General features: G+C 38.4%; 1 protein-coding gene and 1 non-coding gene across 8 annotated transcripts in view; one reads left to right on the top strand and one right to left on the bottom strand.

The window, feature by feature from the left end:
* Positions 1 to 20,682, bottom strand: part of Smarca2 (SWI/SNF related BAF chromatin remodeling complex subunit ATPase 2) — a 166,467-nt gene that overhangs the window by 78,561 nt on the left and 67,224 nt on the right. For all 7 annotated transcript variants that reach the window (XM_074051968.1, XM_074051961.1, XM_074051965.1 and 4 more), the window contains exons 17-23: positions 20,009 to 20,119; positions 17,168 to 17,410; positions 15,693 to 15,806; positions 6,994 to 7,101; positions 5,718 to 5,804; positions 2,751 to 2,797; positions 275 to 441 (exon numbers count right to left, since the gene is read on the bottom strand). In XM_074051968.1, the coding sequence (XP_073908069.1) occupies positions 275 to 441; positions 2,751 to 2,797; positions 5,718 to 5,804; positions 6,994 to 7,101; positions 15,693 to 15,806; positions 17,168 to 17,410; positions 20,009 to 20,119 (877 nt within the window). The remainder of the gene's footprint in view (positions 1 to 274; positions 442 to 2,750; positions 2,798 to 5,717; positions 5,805 to 6,993; positions 7,102 to 15,692; positions 15,807 to 17,167; positions 17,411 to 20,008; positions 20,120 to 20,682) is intronic.
* LOC141415876 (U6 spliceosomal RNA) lies at positions 13,370 to 13,476 on the top strand. Its single transcript, XR_012440827.1, has one exon. It is a non-coding gene; the product is annotated as a U6 spliceosomal RNA (small nuclear RNA).

Raw genomic sequence — 20,682 nt, forward strand, 5'->3', positions numbered from 1 at the left:
ATAGGCAACAGTCAATCCTGATAGCAGGAGGATATAAAATTTTTTGTTTTGCTCCATTGTGGCAGTCATGTGTGATTCTGAACTTCCTTGTGTTGGTTTGTATGTAGGAAGAAGAGCTGTGCAAATAACGTCAGGTAGAAAACCCGCACCTGCTCTGTTAGCCAATTCCTCAATGTTACTCCTCCTTTTTGGCTGAGATTGGACCTAACTAAAGGGCCACTGTCTCTTCATTTTCAGTACCGTGGCTTCTGAGCCTAATGCCTTATGCACTTACCATCAAGGCGCAGGTAAAGGAAGTTCCGAAAAGCAAAGTAATCCTCCATGATGGTCATGAGAGATGTCATCTGGCAGAAAAGCAGCACGCGGTGGTTAGTTGCTCTCAATTTGGGCAGAATACGATCAAGCAGCTCAAATTTTCCTGAAGCCCGATACAGCTCAGCCCTGAACCCAAAAACGCAAAATAAGAAGACAGTATTACTGCTGTCTTCTTGAAGGATCCCATAGCACTTCGCTTTTCACATAGAGCCTCACACATTCAATAAGGAAGTGTGGAATGAATGGATGAATGGATGAATTTCAGCTCCAAGCTATGAGAGTATTTAGTGGAAAAAATATATTCATAAAAAATCCACAAAGGAAACCCTTCTATGTTCCTAATATTTTTCATGGTCTGTCTATTACACAAATGAAATTGTGAATTTAGGGCACCTGTAATTCACTCAAACACTTATTGAGCACCTACTGTGTACCAAGTACATGGCTGGGCAGGTGTATAGTGAAAAATAAAATGGATAATTACAAATGGTGGTAAGTACTACAAGGAAAAGCAGCAGCAGCTACTCAGGAAACAGATTGGGAGGATCATGGTCCTAGGCCAGCCAGCCCCTGCAAAAAGCGTTGAGAGCCTAGCTGAAAAATAACTAAAACAAAAGGGCAAGAGGTGTGGCTTCCATGGTAGAATGTTTGCTAGGCAAGCACTAGACCATGAGTTTAAACACCAGTACCACCAAAAAAAGAAGAAGAAGAAAAAAAAAGACAGAAAGAAAAGCAGCAAGTTACAATACAACATCTGACCCCTTGTTTTGATTAGTGTGGAGTTTGACAAACTTTGGCCTTGGCCTTCTTGCTCTTTTTGTAAGTAAAGGTTTATTGGAATGCAGCCATGTCCATTTCTGTCTCGTTTGGCTGGTTTGATGGTGTACTAGATGACTTGAGTAGGTGTGAGAGAATTTATGGCCCACAAGCTGAAAATATTTCCAAAATGGCTCTTTACAGATAAACTTTTCCAATTACTGTTGTAAAGTGTCAGAGGTCAGTGATCTTCCTGAAGCTAAAACTTGAAATAATGAGTAGAACAGCATCTGGGTGAAAAATGGGGCACATAGGGAGAAGGAGATTTCTGAGAAAGAAAAGAGCATGTGCTAAGGTCCTTCCTGAGGAGTAAAGGAGCCTGGGGAGTCTGAGAGACTGAAAAAAATATAATAGCAAGTGTGGCTTAATCATAAGTGAGGGAAGAACACTGGGATCTGAAGACAGACGGAGGAGGTGGGAATGGAAACAGGTACTCTATTAAGTCCATTGAATGTTCTAGATTTCAATGCAGTGGACAACCAACCATTAATGGGTTTTAAACAGGAGTGGCAAGATCTGACATATACTTTCACAAGGTCACTACACAAATGATGTGAGAGTGGAAGAGGGAGGGGCAAGAGTCTTGGCTTACTGCAGCTATCCAAGTAAAAAACATGAAGATGGTGTAATGGAGAAGATACCATGATACAGAGAAATGCTTATTTGGACCTTTGTCCTCCACAGTAAATCCCCCATTTTCTTTATTAAAGGGGCTGTCTTTGGAAAACTCGCCAGCACACATGTAGCCAACAACAATCTGTACCACTGGGTAGCTGATTTAACCACACTGTATATTCTATTTCTAACAGAGACATTTTCAAATGTTTGTCTTCCCATTGTCCATCACCACTTTGAGAACAGCTCTCCAGAAACTTCCCAGTAGCTATGTTTTCATCCTGTAGCCCTGGCCACGCTGCTAGGAGCAGGAGTGACCATGAGTCCCAGAGGAAACTGAGGCCAAAAGAGGGAGGAGAGCTCATTGGTGTTGGCATGGCTCCTACTTGGAGCCTAGTTTCAATTCTTACCTAGAGATCCTGCCTGCCCTTGGGAACCAACAAGGACTCCTCTATCCTACTAATACATTTTCCCTAGTGCGAAACAAACAGAACGGACTTTCTGTCAGCGCTAAGTTTCATCTTTTTGTTGCTGCAGGACATGATTCTCTTCAATGACAGTTCCTTCCTACACAGACCACCCTCTAACAGATATCTGTAGAATGTACACATTTGTAGCAGATGAGACATTTCCTCTCATGCACATGAATGCTAAATAGCCACATAAAATTTAATAAGATAAAGTCTCTTCAAGCCTGAACTATATTCTTGGTTTAGAAGTCACAACCTTCTGAGGTTTCAGCAACATTTTAGAACACAAAGATACTATTACATCTAATAAGTGAGATCAATGTCCTTTGAATAGCCACTTGCTCAAGGCAAGTGGTAAACTATGCCAGTACATTAAGAGAATGCTAATATAGTTTTAGTTAACAAACTTCTCTCTCTTCGCAAGGAGGGTTAGGGAGGCTGACATGTCTTTGCAGGATAGGAAACACTACAGAAAAGAGTTTAGGAAAGACAAATACACTGTATTTTCAAAGAGAAGAAAATTTTAAGATTTACCCATTAATGACTCCATTTGAATAGCCTAGGTGTTCAGCAAAGGATTCCTTTAAAAGAGAAGAACAAAGTGATTTTTAAAATGCAATTACTAACTTATGGTCTCTCTTTTAGTGAGAGCACCCTGTTGTTTCTAGAGTACAGTTAGAACAAATAAAATAACAAATGAATAAGCAAGTACTCATTATAGAGTGCAACAAAAACTCATGACTCTGAGGTCAGTTTTTTTTCCACCAGGAATGGATTCTGTGGGTTTCACTGTCTCTGACTCTTCAGACAAGGGGGTGAGCTCACTTGTCCAGTAGCCCCTGAGCACCCAGAGGCCCAGAGCTGAGCCAGGAGTGGTTTCTGGGTATACGCCCACAAGTTCAGCGTCTAGGCTAGAGGAAGAACTCAATATAAGCAAGTCAGAGTAACATGTGAACACAAATGTAATAAGGAAATAGTTTGCAAAATAAAAACAATGGTAATTACATAATGCAATTGTTAGCTTAATCAAATCCTGACATCCCATCCTTACTATAATCCCTAAATGTACTCTACCCTCAGTGTCCAGCTCCTACTTTTAGAATACAGAACTTAATCATTTAACTCCCTCCTTACTAATACAGAGGAAGAAATACTTGATTGTCTTCTGTGAGTTTTCTCCATTGTCATTTTATGGAAATGGATACCATCTAAGGAGTGAAGAGCAAGTTATACCTTCACTTTAGCCACCAGCTGTCCCTTTTCTGTGCCCCTCCTCTCTTCACCACTGCAACTTTTTCCACAAGGAGACCAGATCTTTCTCTCACCATTCATGGCAGGATCTAGCCCCTGAAAGCACTGCTCTGTAACATGGCCAGACAATGATCAAAGCCTTGCTCCACCTGATAGAATCATACTTACACACTTTACTAGTGACCGTTACTTACTAGATTTTTAGGTTCCATCCCCGTATCCAAGCAGGGCTTGGAAAACCAAAGTGATGACATATGTCCATGAACCATGATTAAGATTAGGTATCAGTTTTCATTTCCCCAGTTGAAGGCAGTGAGACCAATATCAAGACTGGGCTTCTGAATGATTTGGTACCAACAAAGGGTTGTGTGGCAAACAAAACAGAATGAAGGCAAAAGCACACAGCATCTGGGACCCATAACTGCCAAAGATTAGCCAATAACTGTGGGTCTCTAGCTTCTAGAAATAGGCTCCTAAAAGCTTTTTTTGTTAAACACACTGCAAATCAAAGTCTGTCTTTCTCTTGATGGCTTCTTTCTCAAGTGTAAACAGACAGGTGCTGCAAGGCATGTTCCTTAAGCTTAGCTTCCTTTTCAATCCTTCTTCCCTTGCAGAGCACCAGGCAGACACTTGTGGAGAGAAGACATCATCTCCCTTACTTCCTGACATGCCCAGCATGCCTCAAAGGTTAATGTTTTTAGGATAACCAAAATGAAATAAGACCGACATGCAATTTTCATAATTTCCAAGTTCCCGAAGCTCTCTATAGTTCAGAGTAACATCTTAAAATTGTTGTCAGGAAAAATGGAAAGGTAGGTGACAGGTTGATGTGACACAACCCCAATCATTTGTATCGTTAGATTTTTTTCCCAGCTGCCCCCCTCATACCCCAGATCACACTGACACGGACTCATTATTGATCCCGGGATTCTCCTTCACCTATGTATCTAACATAACTGTGGCTTGTTGGTAGGAATTTTTTCAGAATTGTTGCTGTTGTCATTTCATTTAGGTCTATAAATATATTCTCTCTCTTCACAAGAGTAATGTCTCAACTCTGTGGGGTGGTTCTCTATGGCTATAGATAATACTCCTATATCCACAGATGCTCCCCTCATGTCTATGGATACTTTGTTCCACGTCCAAAGATGCTCTGTCCTATGTCTGTGGATCTTCTTCCCTATGTCTATCTAGCCTCTCTCCTACTTTATGATACCTTCTCCTATGAACGTGAAGGTCACAGCAGCATCAGAAGTCTTTCTATTTCCCCAGCACTGTTGAGGCAGGACTCTAGTATCCTTATATTAGGGAATAAGTACTCTGACATGACAGATAGGATTGCTCAAAATTAAGGAAGAGAAAAAAGAATACTTGAAGTTAAGAATGTTTTGACTCAATTTTTTTCTGTGATTAAGTTTTAATTTTCCAGAATCTTCTATTTATTATTTTAAACTCAATTGGTGCTGACACTGCAGTGATGTTTTTCTCTGCTATCTCCTCCTCAATTTGCAGTAGGAAGCAGACTGGGTACTTGCAAATAATTGTCCCTAGGACCCCATACTTCCATAGTGACACTGAAAATGCAGATGACAGTGGCAACAACTTTTCATTCCTATTCTAGCCAACTGCCCTTATTGGAGTGAAAACCTGTCAGTGAATGAAACGTATTCACATGGAGTGAGAAGGCAGAAAATGTCCTTTCTGCTAAAAGCAGCATTCTAGAGACCAGAGCTTCAGAATAAAAGCACCCACTGATAACACTGTGATAGAAACAAGACAGGAAAAATGTAAACCTAAGTAACAGAATAAGCCAGTGTCTTTCACAAAGAAAATATTTAAAGAACATCTTCCTCTTCAATATTTATAAATACATTATTTTAATATTTTTCACAGCAGCCTTCTGAGGAAGCTGAATGTGTTTGTCATTATCGTCAATTTCAGAGCTCCCAGTGTAACAAGGTAATTCACAGTACTTACCCAAACTCACATAATGAGCCATTGCTTGCAACATTTTCTCACGACTTTAAATTCTTGGTTATTAAATTCCAGATGCTCAGTCACTTGGTGCCAATGAGAAGCCATACCCAGGAAATCTGGGTTTGTTAATTCTGCCTGAACAGCTATCACATCATGCCATTTGCACTTCCTCATCCATGCTTCAGACCTATTGTGGGTTTTGTTTTTTGCTTTTTTGAACTAGGATCAGTAGGGTTAGGAGAATCAGAATCAATACACAGGATACAGACTTACCTCAATGTGCTGAAACATATAGGGATGATTGCAGATTTTCCTCAACTGCATGATAGTGTTCATAAGAGTCTTTGCACCTCCTTTCCCCTGAGAATAAGTAGAAAGAGAAAAATAGAATCAATTATTAATTGGTCAGATATTTACAATTTTTAAAAACTAGACTTTAAGGCCAAGAGTGTAGCTCCAGGGTAGTGTGTTTACCCAGCATGTGTAAAGCCCAGAGTTCAATCCTCAGAACTGAAAAAAAAGAAAAATACTAGGCTTTTTAGGTGTCTATTCATTGTTCAGTGGGAATTTTGCCTTAGTATTTTACCTGTAAATATATTGTGCTTAGATACATATATCCCCCTCCACTATTCTTCCTCACCCTTCTCCCCATCCTGTGTTGTTCAACAGCTTTCAGTCCGTTTCACTGTGTCTTGCTCCTACACAGATGTGATGTATTTACTATTATTCATTTTCTATCATTCTATACTTCTTTTCCTCCTCCCTTAGTCTCCTGTAATAGTCCCACTTTTGCAAACATGCTCTGTGTATAGACTTATATGTATATATGATAATGCTTGTATTTGTTTTGGATTTATCTTCTGCATATGAGAAAAAAACATGTGGACTTTGATTTTCTGAACCTGGCTAACTTCACTTTAGATGATGTTCTCCAGTTCAAGCCATTTAACTGTGAATGGCAAAATTTTATTCTTCTTTATGGTCAAATAAAGATATTTGGATAATGGAAAAACTAGGTTTTTTATAGAAAGAATAAAGTGCTACAGGTTTTCTCAATAAGCTACATACCTTGTGGTCAAAAGCTCCCGTAGTTTTGGTTGTTTCTGAGTTAGACATAATATTTTATTATTAACTTATCCTACAGGAAAAGTGAACCTCAAGGAATTATGTCAAGTTGGTGGCTTTGTGTCATGACTCTCTGCTCTCAAGGACTCTGGCAGACAAAGTACAGTACAGATGCCCAGGGAGTGACGCTAGATTTTAAAACTTTCTAAAATGCCATCCAACACTTGGTCAGAATGTGTTTTCTACAGCACAGAGCTACAAGCAGAGCTAACTCTTTTGGTAATAGGAACATAAACAGGAGCATATGCTGTCTTTCCTTTGGCCCCACTGCAGGTAAGAGGTTAAGTGATTTCCTTTGGCAGCTACTACAAAAAATACCCAGTGCCTTACTTTAACAAACCAGCTTTAGTAGGGATGCTTTCTGGAAATATTCATGCTGCATTCTGAGAAGATGTATTGAATCCTACTGGCTTCTGCAACATACCTTCTTATCTTTCTCAGAACCATCTGTGAGCAGGATCCCCTTGGCTTGCATATGGCGGTACAAAATCTTCTGCAGAGCTGACATATCACACTTGATCACATATTCAACCTGGGGAACAAGACAAGAAGCATGTAAGAGCGGGAGGGGAAGGTACTATCTGAGATTGCTATTGAGATATGGCTGCTGGTGCCACTTCTGGGAGCATGAAGAAGGCACCTGGTTCCCCTTCTTGGATTCAGGGGGTCAGGGTGGGATGGGGTAGTGGAGCAGACCATGGTCCTCACTATTAAAGATGCTGTTGTAATGGTGAGATCTCAAAAGGTAAGTGCATCTGAACCTAGGGTCATGTTTTCTAAAATTTCTTAACTTGGCTCCATATTTGAGAGAGGGAGTAGTTTGCCAACTGTTCATACTAAAAAATGGTCAATATGGATATTTTTAGTATGTTTTCTGCTTCCCAACTATGCCTTCTTTCATATGAACAAAACAGTTTTAGGAAAAACAGTAACTAGCCAATATCCTATGATTTTCTTTGTAAAAACATTGAAAAAATAACACCTGTGGCTACCTCCACTACTAAGTCTTTACAACAGGCCCAGTTGACTGTCATTAACCTCTACTCTTGAGAAATGATAGTATACAACCCTATGAGGACAATAGGTAAAGGAGAAAAACTAATCCATAAGGGAATACAACTTTGTGAGCATCTAAAGGATGCTTCCTATTGAGATATGACAAACTCCAATTTAAAACAGCTAAAGGGAATTCACCTGCCTATGGTTTACCACACACCTGCAATTCTTTATCATACTACTGGTGGATAAAGTCTGCCTTCTTTCCTATTCTTGTTTGCCTTATTAAAAAATAGCAAGAATAAAAATGAGCAATTTTCATAAGAAACATCAGACGTATGCTTACATATCTGCAGATATGCAGTGATTAAAAGTAAACCAGCAAGCTGTCTAGTATTTAATAAACTGATTAAAAGTGATCAGGTTATTTTCCACTCCTAGGGCCAGAGAGACGAAGTCACAGATGAAGAGAAATTGGATATTCATTCAATTTTCACTTTGGAAGGAACATGTTGGGCCAGGAGGAACCACAATAGTTTTGGGCCACTTGTTTCAAGTCCATTTAGAGGAAGGCTTGCAAAAATGAGTGCAGAACACTTAAAAACAGCAAGTAACCCACAAAAATACTTGCTTTAGTTTTTAATAATCTTCTTGGTCAGGGAGGAAAAACAAATTTCCAAGTTTAATAAATAAGTACATGCTTAATACAGCCTTTATGTTTTGCATACATGATCGTGCTATATGTTTAAAGTACCTCTTTCTAGTTCCCCTTTCTTAAAAAAAATCATTATTTTTGCAGTTTTATTGCGATAAAACTGACAAATAAAAATTATATATATTTAAGGTGTACAGTGTGATGTTTTCACATACATATGCACTGTGAAATGATTAACACCATCCTATTTTTTAAGAGCTCTCAACTCACAATGAAATTTGATCATAGTGAAGAAAAACGCTAAACAAGTTCAGACTTTAACAAGTATAATGATAAAAAAATTCTTGAGCTCTTCCTATGTACCAGGCCCTGTGCAAAATTCTTTAAGTACATTTTCTTATTTAATCCATACTCTACGTGCTCTATGACGTAGTCACGATCAGTCTCCTCATTCTACAGGCAAGGAATCTGAACATCAAGAAGCTAAGCTCCTGGCCCAAGGCGATCCAGCTATTCAATGGTGCAGTTAGTATTTGAAAGCGTGCCCACTCTGTTTTTAATTGTCTTAAAAGTTAGAGTTTTTAAAGCACATATATTATGAAATAATTTAATTTTAAATAGTTATGTGGATTATCTTCCAAATAAAGTGCTTTTAAAATTTTCATTAGCATACATTAATTGTACACAGGGGTTTCACTGTGGTATTTCCATAGACGTGCACAATGTACTTTGATCAGATTCACCCCCTTCCTCCCCTCTATTATACTCCTTTAGCGTCCATCCTGCCTACCCCTTCTTCAAACAGCATTTAGAAGACTTCATTATGCTACCTTCATGTACATATACAGTATGTATGTGTGTGTATATATACATATATATATATATATGTATATATATATATATATATATATATATATATATGTAATGTACTTCAATAACATTCACTCCCTGGTATCTTCTCCTTTCCCCTTTCCCCATTCTGCTGATTCCCCTCCCCCAAGACAGTCCTACTTTTATGCTCATGTCCCATTATTCCTGCTATTATTATCATCTTGGGCAGAGGCCATTCTTGGAGGCTCCATGCTAAGGATGACCAAAGAGACTTTCAGGCTTCCTAGCTCTGCCTGATGTTTACCCTTCCCTGCTGGCTCATTCACACTTCCCTGAATGTGGAAGAATGGCTGAGGCTTGTTTAAGGTGCCTCAGAGGATGGCAGATCCAGAATCAGGGACAGAATCTTGATTCCCCTACCGATCAGTCAGCTACTGTTAAGGGCTAACGGTGAAGGAATTGGGGAAGTTTTGAGTGATGATTAATGGAGACAGGGACACCAAGCATCCTCAAAGTGGTCACATCAATAGAGAGATGAGATCCTCCCAAGGACCTGACAACTGCTCTTAGAAGAAGAAGGCACCCAAGTCCTCCTCCCTTACATGACTGGGCTCAGAAGCTGGTTTGATACACATGACTTAAATCCACTGTTATAGGCTCCACAAATCTATTTCACATTTGCTACTAGAAGTTTCTGAAACAATTCCATGCTATTTATTTCTTTTTGTATTTTTGCTAAGCCTAGTCCATAATCTTAGGGCTCCTTTCTTTGTGATACTGGGATTTGAACTCAGGGCCTTATGCTTGTGAGGCAGGCACTCTACCACTTGACCCATGCTGCCAGCCCCCCTTTTTAAATCTTACTCTACCTTGAGGGCTCTTTTTAAGATTGTCTCCATTACTCTATCAGTCAAAGCTGATTTTTCCCCTTAATTTTCCTCAAAAACCTTGAACATAAAGCTTGTTTGATGACATTCCCTTATCAGGAAGGCATGCCAAAGTCATTCCCAATATGTCTATATATTCATTCATTAATTATATGCACTGTGTCTAGATAAGAGTTATGTTTAGGATGTGGAACAGTATTAAAGACAGCTGATTAATATCTACATTTCTGAGTACCAATGTAATCATTCCTAATGTTTTTGTTCAATTCCAGTCCAATTACTCTATGATGAGACTGATGAAAATGTAGAAAAGGGAGGATCTTTTAATTGTTCACCTGTGCTTATATTATTCGACTTGCTTTCAACCTTCACTCCTTGGCAGAATCTTTTTAAGCCCTTCTGGGAACCAGGAGTGTTAATTTAGTTAAAAATTGGATCAGGCTTTGGAATGTGGCTCAGTGGTAGAATGCTCATTTAGCATGTTAGCATGTACAAATCTGAGCAACACACACACACACACACACACACACACACACACAGACACCAGATCATGCTAAATCCACTTATCTGGATACAAGGAGACCCACAAAGCCTCATAATAGGCAGAAAATGAATGAGCCAGGCAGTAGGATGAATGGACAGTTAGATGCTCTGGCGGTGAAATAACCTAGGCACATGACCAACCTTCTGATATCTGTACATACCATTGAGTACCAGTGTCAATCTGTCAAATATCAATGTCGCTTAGTTTATTTATTTCTTTTCTTTTCCTTTTTTTTTGTGTAGTACTAGGGTACTCAGAGACTTGTGCTTGCTAGGCAAGTCCTCTATCTCTTAAGCCACTCCCCTAGCCCTTTTACTTTTAGTTTGTTTTTCAGATAGAATCTCATGCTTTGCCCAAGCCAGCTTCAGACCACAATCCTTCTATCTCTGCCTACTGAGTATCTGGGATTGTAAGTATGAACCACCACACCTGTTCTTTTAAAAGCAAATAGAATATATATAGTTCTGTACTAGTGAGCATCCTTCATGTTACACATACCTCTTCCATGAGTGTGCATTGGAGATCCCTTCCCTAACGCACAAGAATGCCTAGATACTTCATTTTGCTGTGTTGAACGCTGTTGCCTTCCACTGTCATACCAGTATTTGGTGTAAGTTCACTTCATCTCCAAGGCCAAGTTTTTTGATTCTTCATACCATGGCTCCCATATCTGAAATAGCACCTATCATCTAGTCTAAGTTCAGGACAATGTACAGACCAGGCAACTGACAACTATGGATTGAGAAAAGGACAGACTGAATGGTCCTAACATAGACACAGACTGACAGGGACAAGGGGAAAGAAATGTCCATAATAGTAGTACCAATTTCAACTTATGTCTAAGTTAATCTCACCCCCAAAATGTGGTGGGCACCTGAATAAAGCATGAAATTTAAACTCAAAATATAACAGTGATTTAGGTGAAAAAGGGTGACTTCTTAATAAGGAGGATTCCTCCAAATAAATTAGACTTATGAGACCCATTTGGGCTTTTTTTTTTGGCACTGGAGTTTGAATCAGGGTCTCTTGTTTGCTAGGCAGGAATTCTACCGTTTGAGTCCCACTCTCAGCCTCCGGCTATTTTTATTCAAATTATTTCTACAATTAAAGGTGCTTACCTCATGTACATGACAATTATCTGCTAAGAATTCTATATTAATAAATGGCCATATTTGGTCTCTATAAGTAGACAAATCCGGTAATTTGATTATATTAGCAAGGAGTCTCTTCCCATTTAATCCTGAAGAAGAATTTGAACTTTATTCATAGTTTCTGCCTATAAACTATTCTTCACTTATGATTCCCATTCCAAAAGAATGAATTATTGGGACAGTAAACCTGGACTACTGTGTGTCATATTAGCACAATGTGATCTGAGATCCTTGAGCAATAATTTAATGAAAGTCCCAAGTCCTGACATCCATGGCATGAGAGGAACAATAATAATGATAAATTATACTAAGTATAATACTACATATGCATAATAGCACATATGTGAATTGTGCATCTAGTGTTCTACACAAGTTACCTCAAAATCAGGGTTGATTCTAGGTAGGCCAACCTCTGGTTAACCTCAGACATTATATGCATGTTTTAACTTATTTAGACATCAGTGTATACACAGACAATTGCACAGCTGCTTCTTGACAGGAATTAACAAAGGAGAAGAGTCAGCACAGACTACCCCAAATGGGAGCTAATAAAAAAAATCAATTTTCATTTAGCTTAAGTTGTTTTCTATGAATTGGCATTCTTTCTCAAGTGTAAGGGGAATGGATTTAATGCCATCAGGTGAGAGGAGCACAGTACATTCCCTTGCTTATTATGTGTTTCATTAGCCTAATATTAAAACTTACTTTCCTATGTAGCAGAGATGTATTTATCAAACTGAGGCCTTTAATATACCTGCTTTAGTTTTACCCAAGGAAATACATGCAAAGATATTCAACACTGTTAGACATTAGAGAACTGAAAATTAAAGTTTAATGACAGATAACGCTACACACCTATTGAAATGACTAAGAATGTTAAAAAAAAGAACTTGACGATACCAAGTACTGATGAGAAAATGGAAGAACTGGACTGCTTATCACTTGCTTAGCAGAACTACAGAGGAGTTCAGAGAGTGTAAAAATAATGGGGAAGTTTCTCATAAAGTCATGTGTACAATGACCAGATGACCAAGCAATCTTACACTTAGGTATTTACTCCAATGAAACAAAAATCTATGTTCACACAAAAGCCTATACACAAATGTTTATGGCAGCTCTATCCATAATCAACTGTCCTTCCACTATATGGATAAACAAACTGTGATGCATCCATATTACAGAATATAATTTAACAGTAAAAATGAACCAATTGTTGATACATGCAACAACATGGAAGATTCTCAAACAAGTTTTGCTGAACGAAAGAAACCAGATGCAAGAGGCAGCACACTTGATACATGTGTATGGCGTTCTGGAAAAGACAAAGCTTTAGGGATGAAGAGCAGGTTAAGAGTTACATGAGGCTAAGAGTAGAGGGAAGGTTTAACTGAAAAGGGAACACCAGGAATTCTTTTTGAGGGATGGGTGTTGGAACTGCTCTGTAGTTTGGTTGTGAACACGGTTAATGTAATTATGCATTTGTTAAAACTCATAGAACTAATCTCCAAAAGAAGTGGTGAATTTTACTATACGTAAATTAAAAACAGAATTAAAAAAAACACTTTCTGTTTCATGAAAACATTGGAGAACAATTGCCCTGGGTGTATTTAGCATTTTCCTGCCATCAGTCATTATTCATTCTTTTATGAAGCTTTATACAGGCCAAGTAAGAGATATATATTGTTTGTGGCTATAAAGAGGTGGTGGTAAAGAACTCTCCTAGAAATGGCCGTTAAGTGCTCGCCTCGGCAGCACATATACTAAAATTGGAATGATACAGAGAAGATTAGCATGGCCCCTGCGCAAGGATGACACGCAAATTCATGAAGCATTCCATATTTAAAAAAGAAAAGACTGTTAAAATTTCCAACTTTCCCTAGGTTTTAAAAAAATTCTAACAAGGCATGAAAGGTAGAGAATGAACATTGGCCAAGCCAGATCAAGAACAGTCACACACATATATATGACTGGCCCCACCCACCTTGAAAGGTTTAGTAGGGCAGAGATGTGGGAGGGCCACGGGACACACAGTAAAGACAAGCAAACAGTGAAAGAACTTAAAGTAGACAAGAAGGTGAAACTCCCACTAGACGCAGCAACGTGAGTAAGAATTATAAGGACTATGGGGGGAGCATCTGTTACTAACTGGCTGCTTACCGTGTGCCTGGCACAGTGTTATGAACACTACACCCACTTAATCCTCACAACAATTCTACAAGGCAAATATTATCTATCTTCCACCTCACTGATGAGAACACTAAGGCCCCTCTGGATTAAGTGACTTTCCTAAATTCATGTAGTAAGATACAGAAGATGCAGTGGGGACCTATGCCCACTAACGGCAGAGCCCGTGATCTCTACTCCACCAGTGTGCCTCCAAAAAAGGCAACATGGTTACCTTTAAAGTATGGACACCTATAAACCCACTCATGGACAATACCATATATGGAGCACTACTCATACTTCCAATAGAATACTCTACGTATAAAGGAACGCAAGTATAGTTATGCAGGAGACTTACTCTTGACAATCTGAGAGCATATATATATATATATATTTTAAAGTTTATCATCCTTCAAGGGTCCTCAAAGAAGAAGTCTTGTACAAAGAACAAACCACACAGTAAATATTTAATAAAGCAAATAATTCTTTTGTGATACAACTGATCACCCTGTAGTCATTACGCTGCAAATGTTTGGGTTTTCCTGTAATGGATTTTCTTAAAACAGGGCATATTTTTAACGGTGGCACGTTTTTAATCTATATTATCCAGTTTGGGAAATGAATAAACAAGATTAAGAAGTTCTATGGAATGAATAAAGGAAGGGCTTCACCTAATTCTTTGATTTTCTACCTTTTCTAAAGAAGGAAAGCAAGTCTGGAAAATACTAAAATCATTCACATCTATCTCTATAACTTGCAGAACCACAGTAACAGCACGCCAGGAAGCAGTGCAAGGCAGCTACATGACCACTGTGCCTACTTGCCAGCTTACTTCTTCAGTAACTCAACTCCATTACCAACAGAAATGGAAGAGGCAAAAGCCACAGAAAGTCAAAGGGAGAGTCAACAGCACTCAATGCCCAAGATGCATTCACCAGAAAAACAATTACTTACATATTTATACGTGCAAGGTAAGCATGATATTTCTGACTATTAATGAATAGGAGATTATGAATAAAATTCTCTCTTAGCAAAGTGAACAACTCTGTACACCATCTTGCCAACTCCTACTTCAAAATGAACAGGATGAACAAATCTGTCCAAAAATAGTTGTTACCAAGAAAAACCACAAGCATACAAAAATAAGACATGTCAGAATTGGCATCTAAAGAAACTCAAATAAAAATATCTCATGCAACAAATAGTACACAATGCTAAGCAATTCCTCTTTAAGAGAATGAAACTTGGACTTCAAATGTATATGGTTCCAAAATATGATCAGGGATATAGTAAACTAATATTCAAACCCAACCTAGAATTGTGGAGTGAAGGGCTTAAAAGACATTCTAAAGCACTGGAGTTATCTGAAAAATATTTGCTTAAAATGTTCATAGCAACTTAATTTTTATAGTGCAAGACAAAAACCATGTCCCAGAATAATTAGATGATGTGTCTGTAATTTGCAGGAACTCTATTTTTGACAATCAGAATGGTGACATCCTGAACATTAAATACTGAATGCACTTCCAGGAAACCTGGCATATGTTTTCTATGCCCTTCAATAATGACATAAATTCCACATGTCTGCATTAGCGAACTTAACAAGGTCAGTAACTTTAAAAAAAATCTAAAGTTAAAATGTAACTAGACTCAGAGAATTTGGTAATTTTGTAAAATCTGCCCAAAAGTTTTTAGAAACCAGTTAGAGCATGCTGTGATTTTCCTACTCTCTTTAGGTCTGTTTAATAAAACAGGCACTTTAGTATATTTTCAAGATAGCTGTAACTAAACTATAAGCTTGTTATTTTAGAAACACAGTTTCAGATGCAGACACTTCAAATATATTTGCAAGGAGTATCCTCTCCCCCCCCAAAAAACACTGAATTTGCAACATACTTTTTCTGGAAGCTGAGATTCAACTTCTTTCTTCAGTCTCCTCAGTAAAAATGGTCTCAACACCTTATGCAAACGCCGGATGATCAATATAGTTTCTTCTTCATTTAAGTCCACCTACAAAAGAACCTTAGATGAATTTGATTTTTTAAAGGATGTTTTATGTAATAAAGCTTTATGATCCATCTCTTATGTATTTCAATGTATGACTGAATTGTACATGCATTAAAATCAGGTAGGTGTATGCTGGTCACACTTGCCTCCAAATTCACCCTCCTGTCCATCAGGTGGGAACAAAATGGCCTTTAAATGAGTGCCTTTGTCTTAATGCCTAGTTCTGAGGAAAAGTGTTCAGAAACCCAGTTTTAGATTATTATCTAACAGGTCAGTTTTATAGGATGTGACTGCAATAAAGATTGAAGATTGAGATAGAATGGGAGAAAAGAGGAGATATTTAATGTGTTGCTACTTAAATTGAAGCCCTAAAGTAGACCCTTGACTTTAGTGGTCTCAGATACAGAAACATAATGAGGGGATAGGCGCTTGACATGGAAAGTGGAAGAACAAGACTCGATCATGTTTAAGCTGGTGGATGTCTACGTCCCTCCACTTCAACTCCTTTCCCTTTCTCTGGCTTGATCTTGTTCAAGTTTAAGCCTGTGTTATAAAATCCCTTACTTTTTTGTTCACCTTCATCTGTTAACCTCTAGGGGGCAGAGTTGATTGGCATTACTTAGTACAAGTGGGCAAGCCAACTGCTGACAAAAGCAAATGTGCCTATAAGGTACCTCAGAATCAAAGGCCAAAGAGTTCAAACATAATTTTTCCTAAAGCATTTTTTAGTGGCTTCTTATTATTATAGTTAAGGAACCACTAATCAAAATGGCATGTACCATTTCTTTTCTTGCAACGGCCATGCAAGCTCAAACAGAAGACAGATTAAGGAATAACAATAATAAATTTGAAAATGTCTACTCTGGTAGACAAAACAGAGGCCCACACTAGAACCTGAAACAAGTATGTTCAGAAAATTAATGTAAATTAGTTCAGTTTTAAACACAAACTCTACATGGAAATACTTCAAAGGGAAGTCTAAGTTTCTAACAAGGAAAGATTTGTTTTAGTGTTTGTATTCATTTGGTTGAGTTGGTCTGGTTAAATTAGTTCAACAAACATCTCCATGTTCAACCTCCTTGTGGCCTGCTGTGGTTAAGTATTCCACCAGTCAGGAATATTCTCTGAGGGACTGGGAAACATGTTGGCAAAAGGCAAAGGGGTTGGAATGCCCCACATACTTCTAGATTCAGAGGGGAAAATAATCCCAGGATGGGACCATATTCACCCACTGATCAGTTTCACAAAGAAAGCAACATTGTAACCCCCATATGGGCTTTCTGTGGCTCCAATGGTCTCAGCTTTAGGCCCTTTGATTTCATTTCATTGTCATGCAGTGAAAAAAACAAAAGTTAGAACAGTACCCTTTCGCCAGTCATGGCAAATGGAGCATTAAACCACTGTTCGAATGTACTGCAGCTCTTAAAAATTGTGGGGAGGAGGAAGTTGAGGAGGGCCCAGAGTTCAGGTAGCTTGTTCTGCAGTGGGGTCCCAGTCAGGAGGATTCTTCTGGGGGCCACATAGTGAGTATTCAAGACCTGAGTCAGCTTGCAGTGATGATTCTTCATCCGGTGGCCTTCATCCACTATCATGTATTTCCACCGTATCTGTAACACAAGAGAAAGGACCAATGTGTGGTGAGCAAGGAAGAATACAACCACTTCCAAAAGGCAAATGCAAGTGTGGAAAACCAAAGAATCCAATTTTGTACTTGATGTGGTATGATACTCCTTAAGAGAAAAGAATCTCAAAAAATAGAATATTTCCCATTCCTGACAGAGTCTGTAAAACTCATGCAATAATGGAATGTTAAGGCAACGATGCACCTCAGAAGAAATAACTTTGATTCATGATTACAAATCACCATTTTACAAAGAAGGAAAGTTGGGCCCAGAATGAAGTGGTTGCTGCATCTAGATCTTACATTTCTCCATCCAAAGCTCCTTCTATTGCTATTGTGTCATGAGAGCTATTTGAGATTTCATGACCGTGCTATCTCTGTTCATAGAAAGAAAGGAATATAGATAGGTACTTGAAGCAGAAATTAATGAGTGATTTTTGTAGGATGGCACTAGCAGGTAAGTATAGCGGAGCTCCTCTTGGCTTCCTGCTTTCTTTTCTATTGCACTGGCCGTGTACTATCTTTATGGCTTGCCTCAGTGTTGGGTTTTGCTTTCTTTTGTTAGGCTTTGTTTAAACTGGTTGCTCATATTAAAAAGTTGGAATAGTTCACATAAAAATATGAATATCCAGCTTCTTTAAAAAAAATCAGATCAAGAAACCAGGCTCCCTTAGTTCATGTATATTCCTTACTTGCCCAGTTTAAGATCCCTGTTCTGTTAAAAATGAAAATATTCTCACTGGCAGAGGTGATGCAAAAGTACTATTCCTCCATTTATACCAAACCTGCAGAATTAGCACACATACAACAATCTCCCAATATCAGGATTATTTAAAAAGTTGAGAATGCTCATGGCATAATCCTCCTTCCTAAGGCTATAGGTAATTTCCCCTCTCACACCTCACTTTTCAACCGTCTTCAAGGCCACTGTTAGATTGCTTAAAGTGACAACAATGAGGAATGTTCCACTAAGCCTGTCCATTCTCTACACAGCAGTGGCGGTGGCCACAAAAAGCATCTGCAACTAAGATGTCCCAGACCCTGCTACAAAGCTCTGAGAGAAGAGGCAGACAAGCAGAGTGTTCTACAGTCCTTGCCTACCTCATTAGAAGCACCAGTAACACCAGGGGGAAAAGAATAAAATCATCAGTCAGGCTGGGATGTGCAGGTAAAAGAAACTATCAGATTGTTTTCTTTCCTCTACCACCTCCAAGGAAAATGCTGAAGAATAATTAAAGTTGTACTATCAACTACCTCAAGTGTACCAATAGCATGAAGAGAGGGCCAAAAAACCAAATGTATTTAGATAAATATTCTACATCTACTCTCCTGCCTAATTTAGTTTATGAAATAGTAAACAAGGAACCAGAGACCTCTGCTTTTGCTACTGGGTGTACTCCTAATTAGGTCTTAACACTTGGAAAAAATTACTACCCCTTTCTGTAGTGCCATTTCTCAAGTAATAAATAAAAGCAATGCATCTCGTTACCAGGTGTCTCCAATGAATTTTGAAATACATATGCGGAAGACACAATATGAATTTTTTTAAAAAGAATCTCAAATGTACAAACACATTCCCATAGTAATATTGGAAACATGTCATTTTTGACACTGCCAAATTCATCTCTGAGTATGAGGAATAGAACACAGTATTGTCAGTGCCATCTCAATTATTAAATCTCCCCTGGGCACACATTTCCTTTATGTTATTTCCTATGATACTATGAAGGGAGCTCTCAGTTCCCAGAGCAAAGGTTTAATGCACAAATAGAACAAACCCCAGAAATAGGGATCTATTCAATTTTGGCCATAACTTAGTTTCATATTACAGTGGTTTCAAAACACCATGGAGTAAAAGAATTACCAAGGGAAAAATTAAGTTTTCATGATTTGTTCCATGAAAGACAGTACTTCCATCTTTCTATATGAACATATTGGGAAACCACATGATATAAATGGAAAATAAAAACCTTTTATTTTTTGGCTAACAGACAACTTAGGACATACAAATAAGGAGACATGTAGGTCACAGAAACAACTCTTTCTCAGCTCCAAATAGTCACAGGAAAAGCCTCAAGTAATTCGGACAACGATCACCCATTATTTTACCAGGAAAAACAAAAACAGATATAGCACACAAGTCTTAGTGTAGGTAAACGTTCATATAGAGACCAGATGAAGAGGTGCCTACTCATCTTTGGAGAGAGGCACAGAGGAATACAGTTACACTGACAATAACCCAGGGCAACAAAAACAATTATTTCTTTCTAGGCACATTCAGGGATGTTGGAGAGAAAAGTTACAAAAGGAACCCAGGTGAATTTTCTTAAATGATGTAAACTTATTAACTATGAGCAGACAGGGAAGAGTCTAGGATCAATCATACACAGCAAGACAAAAATAGCAAGCAAAAACTTAAAGCACACAGCCAAGACTCATGGTTTAAAAAAAAAAAAGAAAGAAAAACAGAAAGCTAGCAGCCATACAATAATCAAATTATACTATTGAGTATAATTTGGGGAATATTTTACACTCCAGTGAGATGATACACAATTAGAGATAAAAGAATTTTTTAAAAATATACCTTTGCAAGAATGTGCTTGTCTTTTATAATGTACTCATAAGTAGTTAAAAGGACATTGAATTTGCCACTCCGTAGCTGGGGGACAAGGGAGCGCCGCATGGCAGGGGTACCCTGAATGGAAAGAAAAATATATAGATTACCCAATGGAAGTACACGGGTGTGATTTCTTACTACTCACAGCTTAATAGAGCCTAGAGGGTGACATGTGCACATGCGTGCGTTATCATCTGCCCATTATCCATGAAGAAACTCTTGGCTAAAACACGCACGTCTTGACCCTTTCTACATCCATATAAGAAGGTTTTCCCACTTAAGACTGGGGAAGGGAAAGAAAGCAGGAAATTGCAGTGAGCTTGCAGTAGTAGGGAACCTGCTGCTCAGCTGAAAGGCTCCATTTCTGTGGGAGCCTGCAGCAGGCAGCCCTGGTGCCTGGGTAATTGCCTGACTTTGCAGGAACATTCGGCACAGTAGCAGCCCACAGTGAGCCAGTCAGCAGCACGCAAAATGTGCGATATTTGTCATTTGTATTACTCTCATCAGAAACCTCGCAATATGATAATTAACAATTTTCTTCTGCATTTCACTATCTGAAAGTAATTATGGTTTATTACAGTAATCTTCTTGGGATGATTAACTCTCACTGTTTAGTACATGATGTACATGACAAAACTTTA

The sequence above is a fragment of the Castor canadensis genome, chromosome 13 (assembly GCF_047511655.1).
Source record: "Castor canadensis chromosome 13, mCasCan1.hap1v2, whole genome shotgun sequence".
Classification (NCBI taxonomy): domain Eukaryota; kingdom Metazoa; phylum Chordata; class Mammalia; order Rodentia; family Castoridae; genus Castor; species Castor canadensis.